General features: G+C 45.0%; 2 protein-coding genes across 2 annotated transcripts; one reads left to right on the forward strand and one right to left on the reverse strand.

The window, feature by feature from the left end:
• The first annotated feature begins 2,199 nt into the window (after nt 1–2,199).
• Nucleotides 2,200–9,604, forward strand: TUBB1 (tubulin beta 1 class VI). Its single transcript, XM_003810801.5, has 4 exons — nt 2,200–2,603; nt 5,854–5,962; nt 6,501–6,611; nt 6,716–9,604. Exons 1-4 carry the CDS (start codon nt 2,547–2,549, stop codon nt 7,792–7,794), a joined length of 1,356 nt encoding a protein of 451 aa, XP_003810849.2. The 5' UTR covers nt 2,200–2,546; the 3' UTR covers nt 7,795–9,604.
• Nucleotides 9,605–11,611: 2,007 nt separating this feature from the next.
• Nucleotides 11,612–15,311, reverse strand: ATP5F1E (ATP synthase F1 subunit epsilon). Its single transcript, XM_003810805.7, has 3 exons — nt 15,151–15,311; nt 13,229–13,355; nt 11,612–11,766 (listed from the first exon to the last, which is right to left on the reverse strand). Exons 1-2 carry the CDS (start codon nt 15,180–15,182, stop codon nt 13,232–13,234), a joined length of 156 nt encoding a protein of 51 aa, XP_003810853.3. The 5' UTR covers nt 15,183–15,311; the 3' UTR covers nt 11,612–11,766; nt 13,229–13,231.
• Nucleotides 15,312–15,504: the final 193 nt, after the last annotated feature.

The following is a 15,504-nucleotide window of genomic DNA, read 5'->3' on the forward strand; positions in this document are numbered from 1 at the left end:
CTTGCGCTAACTTTGAAAAGAACCAGCAATTGTTACCACTCTGCCCCTTTACTGAACTGCCCTCTCTCCGTTTCTCACATTATGTGGTTGTGGAACTGTTTCAGAGTAAGCTGCCAGCATCAAAACGCCCTTGAAGCACAGTGCTTCATAATATGGGATCTCCTGGGAACAAGGACTTCCGCTTAGAACCACCCTGCCATGATCAAAGTCAAGAAATGGAACACTGATACGATACTATTTTCCAATGTACACCATCCTTATTTGAATTTTGACAATGATCCTCATACCATCCTCTATAGCAGCCCTCTTCCCTGGTCCTGGATCCAGCCCAGGATCACGGGGTGCACTGTCAGTACTCTAGGGCAGCGTGGGATCTACACACTAGACAGAGGTGAGAAGCAGTCCCAGTCCAGGCACTCTTAGGGCACAGTGCTTTCTTCTTCCCCACCTCTGGGTTTCTCTTCTGGTTTATAGCTCAGGCCCTTTGGCTGCGTGTTTGAGCTCCTTTGGGAGTAAGCAGAAGTGATTTCCCCCAGACACTCCATCGTTAGGAACTTTCCTGATTGTGTTCCTGACCTCACATCCTGGGCCCCACCAGGCCTGTAGAGGGAACACAAGGTTTAGGAGTCAAGCCTGGGCTTGGGGCACAGGAAGCACAGGCCCCTCATGGACCAGGCTGGGCTCCAATGCTTCAACCAAGGTCACGGGTCTGGCGAGAGGCAGGGGAGGGAAGGACCTCCAGGGCTTCTCGCTCTGAGTTCAGTAGTCTTGCCTGTCCTGAGTCCCTGTCCTGAGAGATGGCGTCCTTGAGCTGCTCCAGAGCTAGGAGTGCTCTCTTCCTAAGTAAGCCAGAGTTCCAAGAGTGCAGGATCTGGCCACATCTACCTCCTTCATTCCCTTGTCTGCAGCACCCAAGGTGAGCCCAGCCTATGACAGGTCCCCGTCCATAGCTGTTCAAAGAATGGGGGCAACCTCAGGGTGCCCGGCAGACATTAAAGAGAGGCCTCAAGAGGTGGTTGCTCACCGAATGGTGGTTGTCCACATCCTCGGGGCTTCAGGAGTGAGGCCTTGCCCTGTACCTGCCCACCTGCACCTCGACAGCTCAACAGGCACAAGGCAGCGTCCACCGGCTCTCCCCTTCCGAGCCAGGGCTCTCACGCCTTCTCAGGGAGTCCCTTCCCCATCTTCCTTGGAAGCTTCCACCTTCTGTCCTCCAGGCGGTGGGGAACTGCCACCCTCCTGGGCAAGGATATGGAGCTGGTGTTTGGCCTGGATGCCCTTGCCTGGTTGGAGGTAATAAAGCCTAGGGCTGGCTTTCGACGATGATAGAAGCTTGGTGGCAGGGGATGTACTGAGGACCAGGAGACAGAACAGCTGCTTTCAAGCTGCTGAGTACCCAGCCTGCTGCCACTCCTGTACCGCGCATGAGGGAATGCTTTTTTTTTTTTCTGACAGAGTCTTGTTTTGTCGCCCAGGCTGGAGTGCAGTGGCATGATCTCGGCTCACGACAACCTCTGCCTCTCAGGTTCAAGCGATTCTCCTGCCGCAGTCTCCCGAGTAGCTGGGACTACATGTGTGTGCCACCACACCTGACTAATATTTGTATTTTTAGTAAGAGATGGGGTTTCGCCATGTTGGCCAGGCTAGTCTTGAACTCCTGACTTCTGGTGATCTGCCCACCTTGGCCTCTCAAAGTGCTGGGATTACAGGAGTGAGCCACCACACCCGGCTCTAAGGGAATACAACTGGGAGTCCATTTTGCTCTTGGAGAATTCAGGGTCTGGTAAAGGGACCCTATGGCAAACATTAAGACCCCAGACACCATGAGCTGAGATGGGACGACAGAGCAGGAGCTGGGAAGGGTGCTGAGGCACAGCCCAGCCCTGGCATGGATAGGGCAGGGGTCCAAGAGGCCTGCAGGACACTGCAGAGTAACTTGCATACAGGGCGAGAAAGGGCATGTGGGGGAGGGCTGGGCAGACAGTGCCTGATGCAGGCCATCCCGGGACCTGGGACCTGCGAGGCCCAGTTGTGGAGCCTCCTGCTGTGTTGGGGCACGGGGCTTCTGGGGACCAAAGTCTGGAAAAGGGGCCGGGAAGATGGACAGGGAAAGCCCTTGGAGGTGGTCTGGTTACCTGGGTGAGCTAGGAGCCACAGTCATCATACCACGGTCATTAGGGCCAGCATGGTCACCTAGAAGCCTGCAAACAGTGCCAGCCTCCAAGCCCTGTGCACCGAGGTGGCCTTTAATCTTGCACTCACTCTCTAGGAAATGATGGGGCAGTATTCTGTGTTGAGGGAGGAAAAACACTCCCTTCCAAAAGCATGACAGGCAGAAAGCAGAGAAGGGCCAGGACTGGCTGAGGGCGGGGAGCTGGGCCTCTGGGGTGGACACACCCTTGGTCACATTGTGAGGGTAGCTTGGTTGGCCAGTCCCACCACTGCAGTGACCACAGTTGTGTTGGGCTCACACCAGTGAACTGAAGCTCTGGATTCTGAGAGTCTGAGGATTCCGTGAAGATCTCAGACTTGGGCTCAGAGCAAGGATGCGTGAAATTGTCCATATTCAGATTGGCCAGTGTGGCAACCAGATCGGAGCCAAGGTAAGTAATGTCTGGTTACTAATCCTAGCTTTACCACAGTCCATAGAGGCGGACAACCAAAAAAATACCCTAAGTTAGCAGGGAAGACAATAAGTCTAGCAGATTTAATGTACTTGCTAAATATCAGACAATACCTTTGGGCTTTAATTCTTAAAAAAAAAATTTCACATGGGAAAAGAAGGAAACAATCTTTAACTAAAGAGCTACAACACACATTAAGGGCTTAGAGTGTTAATTTAATTAATGTTAATTTTATCCATAGATACATATGTACAATACATGCCGACCATTATATTACATAATACGTTTATCATCTTTTTCTTTGCCCACTCTGTTGCCCAGGCTGGAGTAGAGCGGCAGAATCATGGCTCACTATAGCCTCAACCTCCTGGGCTCAAGCTATTCTCCTGCCTCAGCCTCCTGAGTAGCTGGGATTATAGGCATGCACCACTATGCCTGGCTAATTTTTAAATTTTTTTTGAGAGACAGGGATCTCACTTTGTTGCTCAGGCTGGTCTTGAACTCATGGGCTCAAGTGATCCTTCTGCCTCAGGCTTCCAAAGTGGTGAGATGACAGGTGTAGGCCACCGTGCCTGGCACTTTTATCATCTTTTATTTTTTTGAGATGGAGTGTCACTCTTGTTGCCCACGCTGGAGTGCAATGGCACAATCTTGGCTCACTGCAACCTCCACCTCCTGGGTTCAAGTGATTCTCCTGCCTCAGCCTCCCCAGTAGCTGGGATTACAGGCATGCGCCACCACGTCTGGCTAATTTTGTATTTTTAGTAGAGATGGGGTTTCACCATGTTGGTCAGGCTGGTCTCGAACTCCTGACCTCAGGTGATGTGCCCGCCTGGGCCTCCCGAAATGCTGGGATTATAGGCGTGAGCCACTGTACCTGGCCCACTTTTATCTTAACAATGAACTTTTCATATCTAAAAACAGTAATTTGTCTCAAAACAGCTTTTTGAAGTTTTTTGAGAAACTTTCTATACCCTGTCACTATGGTGTCTTTCCCCTCCCCTCTCATGTTTATTGTAACGCTTAAAAAAATCAATTACTGTTTTATTAGTATGCAATTGAAAATTTAAGAAATTTAATTGAAAATAAAGTTTTTGTGTACAGTAACATAATTAATTAAAATACACTGTCTGGAATATAAATGAGTTTTTCTTTCCCTTGCCCCCCTGCTTAAAAATTTCCCCCAAGTACGTAACTTAATTGGCCAACCCCAAGAACACAGATGCCCGAACCCACAATCTCCAATCTTGATTTTAAGATGACCAATTGCACTGTGCAAAATTTATCGTGTTCTCTTTGCTGCTGTGAAATTACTTTTACTAATATGAGATGCATTAAAAGTAAGGTTTTGAAACACCTACATTCATCATCCATCAATGACACTTGGGTTGTTTCTGCCTTTTGGCTACAGTGAGTAATGCTGCTAGGAAACAACTAAGGCTTTTAAATGCAGGTGTTTTAAACCGGGGGCAAAGAACATTACTGCTTGAAAAGAAGTCACCATTCCTCCATGCCTCAGGGGTAAGACATTCATAACTCACACACAGAGAAGTGGGAGGCAGGAGCCCTGCTGCTCTGAAGCTGGAAGATAATACGGAAAGGGGCCCTCAAGAGAAAGTGTTAGGTTTAGATAGGGTCTTAGCTCTCACTCTGGAATCGTATGGTCTAGCGTTGAGAGTCCTGGCTGACTCATCATTTAGAGCTATAAGAACTTTAAGACACATTTAATTTGGGGTATCTTAGAACTTGAATTTATTTATTCTTCCACTCCCTGAACAGTGCTGGCAGTTTACCATGAACTGCCTTGTTATTAAGACCATGGCCAGAGCGGCGCTGTCATTTAGAAGATATGGCTGGGGTTTTTAACATACCCTTGGGGATTTTAATATATGTGAATACATTTTCATTGCATTTTAATATGTGCCTTTCAGGGTGATCAAAAGGAGTCTTCCCAGTAATTGTTTCCATATTAAGAGCTTGGCACATATCTATATTAATAGGTACTGTGTATGTGACTGGAAGTGCAGTATGTTTCAGATAGTTACCAGAGGACAACTATGTGTAATTGTGAGTTGTATGTATACCTGAGAATCAAAAATGCACATTACTGGCCGGGCGCAGTGGCTCACGCCTGTGATCCTAGCACTCTGGGAGGCCGAGGCAGGTGCATCACCTGAGGTCAGGAGTTTGAGACCAGCCTGGCTAACATGGCAAAACCCTGTCTCTACTAAAAATGCAAAAATTAGCTGGGCATGGTGGTGGACGCCTGTAATCCCAGCTACTTGAGAGGCTGAGGCAGGAGAATTGCTTGAACCCAGGAGGTGGAAGTTGCAGTGAGCCAAGATTGTGCTACTGCACTCCAGCCTAGGTGACAAGAGTGAAACTCTGTCTCAAAATAAATAAATAAATAAACATGAAAAAATAAAAAAAAGAAAGAAAGGCCGGGTGCTGTGGCTCATGCCTGTAATCCCAGTACTTTGGAAGGCCAAGGAGGGTGGATCACAAGGTCAAGAGATAGAGACCATCCTGGCCAACATGGTGAAACCCCGTGTCTACTAAAAATATAAAAATTAGTTGGGCGTGGTGGTGCGTGCCTGTAGTCCCAGCTACTCAGGAGGCTGAGGCAGGAGAATCGTCTGAACCCAGGAGGCGGAGGTTGCAGTGAGCCGAGATCACGCCACTGCACATATAAGACTCCGTCAAAAAAAAAAAAAAAAAAGGTGCTAATTACTTAAAATCATGCACAGAGGTCCAAGTTATGGGCTGTTTGGAAAAGTTCATGAAAAGAAATCCCCAAAGTGAAATGAGATATTACTGTGAAATCAGATAAGAATTCAGTTTATTTTCCTTTAATGGAATCTACACTTTACTAGCTTGGAGCATTATAAGAAGAAATTAGAGCTATATTGACATTAAATTCTAAAACAACAGCTTTAATGTATATAATGGCATGAATTTAATAGGAGGAAAATCCGATTTAGTACTTTGTGTTTGACATTTTATTTAAGGAGTTCAGGTGGGGAGAAAATGCAATCTTCATATTACTTCATATTGCTTAGTAGAGGCAAAAAGCGAATGATGCCATGGTTATTTATGAAAAGGCCCTAAAAGAATGTCTTGGGGAGGGTCAGGCAACCAGAGGGAAACAGGCTTGGGAATGCTAACTTTCTCTCTGGTTAACACAGCCTTTTTCGGGGTCCGTTTACTCTGACCTTCCTTCTGCTTTCAGTTCTGGGAGATGATTGGTGAGGAACACGGGATCGACTTAGCTGGGAGCGACCGCGGGGCCTCGGCCTTGCAGCTGGAGAGAATCAGCGTGTACTACAACGAAGCCTACGGTAGGACTGGCGGGGCTCTGGGAGCAGTGGTCCCGCAACTGGGAACACAAGCAGAGGAAGGGCAGAGGCCCAGGAGATGGAAATGTCAAAGCAGTGATGTCTATGCTCAGGGAGGCGACAGGCAGGGCAGCAGGATCCTAGAGTGGTGGGTCCCCAAGCCCTGGTCAAGAGGCAGGAATCGGGAAGGAGCTGCTGGATATGGCACACACCTTAACACAAGCAGGTTAAGTACTCACTTTCCTTTGTGGTTTCACAAATGAAACCAGGATCATTTCCAATATGAAGGAAGAGAATCTCTGTCACTGGCAATATCACAGAGCAGACAATGATGGAGATTGTTTCTGGGTATTCTATAGATTTGTGGGATTGTTGTTGGGGTAAAAAATATGATGTTAGATACTCAAATCTCGACCTACCAAGGGCCCCTTTCTAGAATATCCATGATTTTTTTTGGACCAGTATCACAAAGTTCTATTTTGATAAAACATTAACTTTTAGAAAAACAAGTAGGCTGACTTTTTCCTATTTTTCTACACAGGTAGGAAATATGTGCCCCGAGCAGTCTTGGTGGACCTAGAACCTGGGACGATGGACAGCATTCGATCTAGCAAATTAGGAGCTCTCTTTCAACCCGACAGTTTTGTCCATGGTATGTTTTTCCACAAGGTTCCACCAGGAGGAGGGGGGGATGCTTTACTGGTGCCCTTCTCTTTTCACTTTTCTTCCCCTGCTGGTTACTCTTTTTGGCCACAGGTAACTCTGGGGCTGGCAACAACTGGGCCAAAGGCCACTACACGGAGGGAGCCGAGCTGATCGAGAATGTCCTAGAGGTGGTGAGGCATGAGAGTGAGAGCTGTGACTGCCTGCAGGGCTTCCAGATCGTCCACTCCCTGGGCGGGGGCACAGGCTCCGGGATGGGCACTCTGCTCATGAACAAGATTAGACAGGAGTACCCGGACCGGATCATGAATTCCTTCAGCGTCATGCCTTCTCCCAAGGTGTCGGACACGGTGGTGGAGCCCTACAACGCGGTTCTGTCCATCCACCAGCTGATTGAGAATGCAGATGCCTGTTTCTGCATTGACAATGAGGCCCTCTATGACATCTGCTTCCGTACCCTGAAGCTGACGACACCCACCTATGGGGATCTCAACCACCTAGTGTCCTTGACCATGAGCGGCATAACCACCTCCCTCCGGTTCCCGGGTCAGCTCAACGCAGACCTGCGCAAGCTGGCGGTGAACATGGTCCCCTTCCCCCGCCTGCACTTCTTTATGCCCGGCTTTGCCCCACTCACGGCCCAGGGCAGCCAGCAGTACCGAGCCCTCTCCGTGGCCGAGCTCACCCAGCAGATGTTCGATGCCCGCAATACCATGGCTGCCTGTGACCCCCGCCGTGGCCGCTACCTCACAGTGGCCTGCATTTTCCGGGGCAAGATGTCCACCAAGGAAGTGGACCAGCAACTGCTCTCCGTGCAGACCAGGAACAGCAGCTGCTTTGTGGAGTGGATTCCCAACAACGTCAAGGTGGCTGTCTGCGACATCCCGCCCCGGGGGCTGAGCATGGCCGCCACCTTCATTGGCAACAACACGGCCATCCAAGAGATCTTTAATAGGGTCTCTGAGCATTTCTCAGCCATGTTCAAAAGGAAAGCTTTTGTGCACTGGTACACCAGCGAAGGGATGGACATAAACGAATTTGGGGAAGCTGAAAATAACATCCATGATTTGGTATCCGAGTACCAACAATTTCAAGATGCCAAAGCAGTTCTAGAGGAAGATGAAGAGGTCATGGAGGAGGCAGAAATGGAGCCAGAAGATAAGGGACATTAACTGTGAGAGAAGCTGTGCCGCGGAGTCGCTTACAGAACAGTTTCTCGTTAGATGAGTGTCTCTCCTGCAGCACTCCAAAACCCACTCTGCACTGCAGCACCGTGAATGATATGCACTCACCATTAGCTTCGACACTGGGACTGCGGGAGACAGGTGGGGAGCCGCTGACAGGCATTAGGGTCTTTGCTGACATTTACTAACCTTGAAGAGTTTGATGTTCAATGCATACTTATTAACTTAAAAAAATAGCAAATTTATTGTAAAGTGCTCCCTTTGTTTCAAAGTGTTTGCCAGGCATCCAGACTACACGTGTGGATTTGCAGGGAGCCACTGGAGTTGGTGTTACATTTTTATACTTTAGCAGCACTGATAGGCACCCTGGAATCCTCACTTGGTATCCGAGGGCTACTAAGACTCTTTCCTTAGGTTCTTTCCTCTGAGCAAACACTGCCTGGCATCCTGCCTTCCAGTGCCTGCCAGCCTCCAGAAGAGCCAGGTGCCTGACTAGTACATGGGGAGCTACAGAGCCAAGGTCAATGTGAGTCAACATCCACTAGAAATATCCATGTTGTGTAGACCTGTGCATACAACATGCTAACTGGAAAAGAGGAAAAAAGAAAAGCCACAGTCCTCTCCACAAAAATACCTGGTCCAAACAAGAAAAACAAAAAGACAAGCAAAACTAAAGAACTGCAGTCTTCTGATCTTTATTTCTGAAGAGCTAGCCTTTAACATATATGTTTATATAGTTTAAATTTCTTACTACTGTTAGATCCCAGGAATTCATTAATAATCATCCTTGGCTTTCCTTTTAAAGGCTATTTTGAAATGGTCTTTTCACTTTCATTCAGTCATCACCCCCCAAAATGCTCTGCAGCCTCTCTGCTCTTTGAGAAAGGGCACACCATGTGCTCGGCAACCATTCAAATGCAGGAATTAAGCCGCAATGGCTGCAGTGTCCTTCTCAGTTACGGAGGACATCGTCTCATTAGGGAACTTTTACAGTTCAAATTAATTTGCAGAAGTTGCCATAAATGTTTGCATAATGACATAGCTTTAACCACTACATGATTTTAATCTGCTCACATTATAACAGGACCAAATACACAAGAGCGTAATCAAATCATCTGTAACTTCTTAATTACAGTTTACCTATTTCTGACATGCAGCACTGCCATCTCTTCCAGCACCATCAGGGTTTTAATGGCCCTCTAGAATTACCACTGAGATACACTATTTGATCCATGGATAACCGGTAATGGGAAAATGCTCCGACCCTCAATGCAGTAAATATTTACTTGCAGGCAACTGGGTTCTCATCTCTTGATTTGCTTTTGTAATCAGCAATAATAAAATAGCAGGTAGATGGATGACAGTTGCTCATTCTGAGAAACTTCACTCTTTTCACTTATGCATCACGAGGAAATAACTAAAATACATACCAAGAGAAAAATACCTTGCCATCGGATCATCAACAAGTCTTCTATTTACAAACTTCAAAAAACACAAAACAACAATCATGTTTTAAATGCTTTCTGCTTGTGGTTCAAGAAGCATAAGATTTAGTAAGAAACTCTACCTATATACTTAGTTTGAAGTTAGTAACTTCCTGAGATGCTAAAGACTTACAGCCTGCGATTATACAAGGATTTACACATGCTTCCTCTGGTGCTTTACTTCTCAAACCTAAAAAAGCAATGAAATAGATGTAAGGGAGGAGGGATTTAAACCTTTTAAAAAACTTTTGCTGACTTCTATTACTGTAAAGATTTGTTTGCTCAATAGTAATCATTAAACTACAAAGTAATTCAATTTTAAATGGCAAAATTGCTTTATTTCAGACTAAATAAATTCCTTTTGTTGAAGCCTAACCATCCAGACTGAGTAGTTAAAAATATTTAGAAATGCATCTCACCATCCTACTCTTTCATATGGTAGAAATAGATGTAAAAACACAAAACAAACTAGAAACCTAAGGAATCTGTCCCTTTCGATTTTGGAGAGCTTATCCTTTAGCAGTACGGTTGCTCCAGCGACCTTGGTCTCTCAGAGCAGCAGCATCACCGAATTTCAGAGCTTATCCGATTCCTTCACTTTGCTCACAAGAACGATGTGAACCAAGAGATTCACTGACAGCTTCAAACATCATCCGACTAGTTAGTGGGATACTCATTAAGTTGGTCTGATTGGGGTCACCTCATCACTGGGCACAGTCATCCTGCCAGCTACCCAGCACTGCTGGAGGCAGGAAGTTTATTATACTACTGGTTTAGGATTTTTTTTAATCACGGAGAAAAGAGCCTCTAAGAATCTCTGCTGACAGTAAACTTGTCTTTTACTCAGTGACTTCACTCCTTTCCATATCACAAGCCCTGTCCCTAAGTCTCACCTCTAATTACCCCATCTGCCTCCTTAATAATATACCATCTCTATACCAATAATCTACCAATATACTACCAATCTACCATACCATCTATATACCAGTAATACGCCATCTGCCTCAACATACCATCTCTATACCAATAATCTACCAATATACTACCAATCTCCTATGCCATCTATATACCAGTAATACCCCATCTGCCTCCTTAATAAATGACTTATCTCTAATTACTTGACTGGAAATCATTTAGCCCCTTTGCCTATTAGTTACTTTATTCGTCCCATGTCAAAAAGGCCCGACAGCCTTTTGATTCATTTATTCCTGTTCCCTGTAATGGAGGATACTTCCTAGTACCTTAATCTTGGGGGCCACAGCACTGAACTGAGGTGCCCTAACTTGCCAACAGCAGGATGACAGCTCCGAGGCGGAGGACTCCAAGGGCTCCTAACCTGCTGTTTTCCAGAGGCACCCTCTTCCACTCAATCGGCTCTGCCTCCCTGCTCGCTCTGTGCTGAGAATTCAGTAAAACCTACAGGTCAAGTGTCGGGACAATAAGTCATTCCCAGAAGCCGAGAACAAAGACGTTCTTTTTGGCTTATCCTCGGCATTGCTGACAGTGGCCCTGATAAATTATTGTGAGCTTAAGTACCATGTGAGAACTGATCCTAGAATGGTGTTTCAAAATTTCCAGTTCAAATTTATTTCTCCAGTCTCCAAAAACAGTTAAAATCAGGCAGTTAACTTTGCAATGGTGTTTTACTTGCCCAAGCCCTTTCAAGTTTCAAAGAAAGATAAAAACATAACTTGCAACAATTTTTCATCCCTAAATAATGAATGAATGAATCACTATGGAAATACCACGAAACTGCTGTTGTGGTCGCCGTGTCCCAGACTTGCAGTCAAAACTCCTAGGTTTTAATTTCAGTTTGGCCATCAACTCAATGAGCAAGTTATTCAATAGCTTTGCCTCATTTCCTATGAGAAATGCTACCAGAGTATAAAGATTCATTTACAAAACAATGTGAAAAACACTTTGTGCTTAAATTCTGTAACTGTTCTTATCTATAGGCTTTAAGTGCACAATACAAAACGAGTACAATTTAGTATTTCTTCTTCTAATCTACACTTTTAGTATTTAATAATTATTTCCATTTGTTACTGATAACCATGTCATTATTCTGACATGACAACAATTCAAAAACAAGGAACTACGGAGCCTCAATGACAGCAGATAATTTTGATCACCAATTAATGTCATGAAACAACTATTTTGAGACATTTTCAAAATGCTTTCTGTATCCCTTTGGTCACTAAATATTAAATCTGGCTTCCCCTGCTTCTAAGAAACCCTGGTTCACATGGCCATAATCATGCAGCTGTGCAGACAATTCCTTTAAAGAAAATGAAAAAGTCTCACAAACTAAAAATCAAGAGTAACAGTGAACCATATTTCAATTTATTGACATTGTCAATTTATGAACAAGACAGGATTTTTTTTTCCCACGGAATGAGATCCTTTTCAATCTGCCATAACATGTGCCCACACATCTTCACCTTGGAAATGCAGCATTTCAAGCTGTAGTCAGGGTCTAGGAGGAAAAAGAAAATGCAAGTTGCTGGCTAGTTCTCTGTGTTTTCTTAAAAACTCAACATGAATATAAGAAATAACTTCCTTATAGTGAACTGTATAACTGTGGCTATCATTCACATTGCCGTGGCTCAGATGTAAAAAGTGCTGGTTCAAGTACACAGGCTTAGTCAAGCAGGCATTTTCCCGCTGAGTAAAAGTAAACACTCTCCCAGCATAAAGAAACTACTTTGCCTTTAAAAGACACTAACATCTCCTTGTGCTAATGAGGTGGGGTCTGTAACCCTGAAGGGCATAACAGAGAGGGGCTAATGCTTTGTTTAAGGGGATCGGACACTACTTCCTGACCCCCAGGACTTTGCAAAATCTCAGCATTAGATGCAGTCTGGCAGCTCTGAGCCGAGTGAGGCTAAATGATTTTGTTAACTTATTGTTAAAACAAAACAACTCAACATAAAACCAGGTCTCATTACTCAGAATTATGAGATTAGACAGAGAGCCCCTAGAAAAAGGGCTAAATTCAAAACACTGCATCTCCAGACTTGTAATAAAATATTTACTAATTCAAAATGAAAATGAAAAGTGCTTAGGGGAGACAGTTCCAATAAGTAAAATTGCTCATAACCATAAGCTGCCAAAGGATTAATATTTATCACATTTCTGTGCTATTATGGGTCTGAAGCTTCTTAAAAGCAAAACAAGAAAAATTAAGTCTGAAAAACATCTCTCTGATAATTTGCCTTGCCTACTTTTGAAATAACAATGTCAAGAAAGTACTTTAGAGATCAAACCACTTTTATAATGTGGAACACAAAAGTCTACACTTATCAACTGTACAGACCTTTTTATTTCACGAGAATTTAACTTTACATCACCAACATCTTTGGAAAAGTAAAATGAACCAAACCCTCTGAAAGCATAATAAATTAGCAAAACAGTATTGGCTGCGGGGTCTTGCAGATTTTATTGCTTGATACGACAGCAGGACCCTTGCCTGTGCCTGTAGTTATTATGTTCGGGAAGTAGTGATTTGTGAGAACATTAGTAGTTCTGGGGGAAATAAAAATGTAAAGAACTGTAGTTTTTCATGCTCTTGGACTGTTACGTAACTCCAATTGCAATTATACAAGTGGGGGGGAGTTCATCCTCCAAATTATTTGATTTGTGCATACAAATGAAACAGGTTTAATTAAAATACGATGGCTCTCTACCTAAGCATTGCTAAATGAACTGAAAATCAATGTGCCAATTACTTCTGCTTGTCAGGGCCCAAGAAGACTTTCTTTTTATTAGGCCAGGGGACTTCTATAACCTGCATGCTTTAAATTATATTATCCCAATAACTAACTTCCAAATACACTGACTAAAAAATGAATAGAACCCAAAACTAAAATTATTTTGATCTTTATGGTGCTCCAAAAACTTAAGATGCAACTGTTCTTCTAAATAAATCAGTAACTTACATATTATTCCTTCTTTACTTTCACAATTTTTACGCTGCTGCCAGAAGTCTTCTCAGCATTTGCTTTGAATTCTGTCTTCAGTGCATCTCTCACTGCTTTTGCACAGATCTGGGAGTATCGGATGTAGCTGGGAGAAAATGAGAGAAGATATATGGTTAATTATCAATATTCCAGCCAGACAGCTGTTACTGTGTTTTCGCTTTTCTTCCTGTACTTTTTATTTTGGTTTGGTTGTACCTTATTGTAGAATTGGATTTAAAAATATGACTAATGCCAAAAAGTATCTATACAAAGAAAAAGAAGTAGAAAAAAATGTACCAAAGTATTAACTGGTGTTTGGATGGATGATCTTTGATTTTTCTTCTTTGTACTGTGTTTTCTCTTTAGTGTATATTAATTCAAAATAAAAGATGCATAAATGTTTTTAAAAATCCCACAGCATAGAAAAAGACTGAAATGTTTAGAGACCATAACATGAATCATCAATTCTCTCCTCGATTTCTCTCCTTAAAACTTTAATTATATTATTCTTGGAAAATGAGGTATACATAAGAGAAAACTATTTTGAATTAAAACAATTCGTTCTAAATTATTTAAACTCTTCTCTGAGAATACTGAATTCTGTCTCACAAGTCTGCCACTGAAAATAACCTCCTAATGAAGATTTCTAAATCAAACTGAAAAGTGCTTAGAGAACATCATCAATTCTAGCAGAACTGTAAAACCTGCTTCCTGTTTGGTAGATGGACTCCCATCAACACTGTAGTTTCCAAAAGATGTCAGATCACCTTTCCCACTTTTGAAAAACAGGAAGCGGGGAGGGGTGCTATTTTCTCATGTTTTAGAATTTATTTTGGGGACTCAGAGGTATGAGTTCCAATGCCTGCTTCCATTCTTACTAACTGGGTGACCTTCAGGCTGTTCAACCTTTTCAGCACGTTTACTCACCTGAAAAAAACAACAGAATAAAAAGACAATAATATCTGTCCTGTTGATAGCTGGAAGGAGGAAAAACAAGTGTGAAAAAGTACGGATCACAGGGTAGGTTGCCTAATAAACGGTATCTACTACTGGGACTATCATCCTTCCATCCTTCCAATTCTACAAGACTTCGCTGGCTTGACCTCAGCAAGTCGGGAAGCTCCGCTGTAGTGTAGTCACATGTACCCACAAAATGTAAAGTGCTACACCATCCAGTCAACTAACAAGGTGTGTCACCTAGAGCAAGGTACTTCTGCTCACTCAGGTGCACGGGTAAAAAAAAATCGGATGTGACAGCTAGACCAATGGTTTGCGGTTCCACTATGAGACACCATGTCCTCAAGTGGGTTCCATATTTGAGCTTTCCAGGAGCCACCTCTCATCTTTGTGAGGGGCTCTCGACAGTTATGGCTTTCACCCCTTTTAGACATAAGGAAACCTGAAATCAACAGGACTTAAAAGTTTAAAAAAAAATGTGTAAAGTTGTAAAAGGCTCCACCTCGATGCTGGATTAAAGGTCAAAGCTGCTAACGGCGGTCACGTGGAGAGAAATCTCCTGTTTCCCGAGGTGGATGTGACTGTACTACTTTCACCACCTGGCTCCAGCACCATTCTAGAAGAAAAAGGTTTGCTGAATAAGAGCTGGCCTCTCTCTCTCTCGAGAAACCTGCCATTCACAAAGGTGTCCAGGGGCACTCTGTGGGTGCTGGGCCGCACCGTCGGGAAGCGAGGCAGGACACAGACGCGCTCCCACGCGAGGTCGAGGCCGCGCTCGCCTGAGCGCTTTGCCCATAGCGACGCCATCTTGGCGGCGACGCCCGAGGCTTGGCCCAACCCCGGTCACGCGTGGGGCCGCTGCTCCGTGTCCTGCATGACCTCTGGGCACCGGGATGCGCGCGGGCCGGCTCGCGAAGCCCTTCCCTCTGGAGGCCTGGGCCTACCTGAGTCCAGCCTGTCTCCAGTAGGCCACCATGCTGTAGGGAAAGCGGAGCTCGTCGGGCCGAATCGCCAAGACGCCGGCAATGTCGGCTCAGCCGGGCGGTTCAGCCGCAGGAAGATCAGACCACAGAAGCGGAAGGGGCGGGGCGTGCGGACCTGCCAATCACCGCCTCCTACCCGGCCCCGCCCCTGAGCACGGCCCCTGCTGCCCTGCCGCGGAAGCCCCCCGGCGCCGGGAGCCAATGGGCGCGCGCGGTCTAGACTGCGGGTGCCAATCCCGGGGCGGGCCGGCCGGCCGCGCCCACCTATTGGCTCCAAGAGCTCCCGGGGCGTGTGTCCCCCGACCTTCCGTATTA

The sequence above is a fragment of the Pan paniscus genome, chromosome 21, assembly GCF_029289425.2.
Source record: "Pan paniscus chromosome 21, NHGRI_mPanPan1-v2.0_pri, whole genome shotgun sequence".
Classification (NCBI taxonomy): domain Eukaryota; kingdom Metazoa; phylum Chordata; class Mammalia; order Primates; family Hominidae; genus Pan; species Pan paniscus.

Bases quoted from the DNA above. Each gene is read 5' to 3' on its own strand.
- TUBB1 (XM_003810801.5), top strand. From the start codon at position 2,547: ATGCGTGAAATTGTCCATATTCAGATTGGCCAGTGTGGCAACCAGATC. The intron at 5,963-6,500 runs GTAGGACTGGCG...TTTTCTACACAG, and splicing joins GTACTACAACGAAGCCTACG to GTAGGAAATATGTGCCCCGA. The intron at 6,612-6,715 runs GTATGTTTTTCC...TTTTGGCCACAG, and splicing joins ACCCGACAGTTTTGTCCATG to GTAACTCTGGGGCTGGCAAC.
- ATP5F1E (XM_003810805.7), bottom strand. From the start codon at position 15,182: ATGGTGGCCTACTGGAGACAGGCTGGACTCAG. The intron at 13,356-15,150 runs GTAGGCCCAGGC...ATTTTCTCCCAG, and splicing joins TGGAGACAGGCTGGACTCAG to CTACATCCGATACTCCCAGA.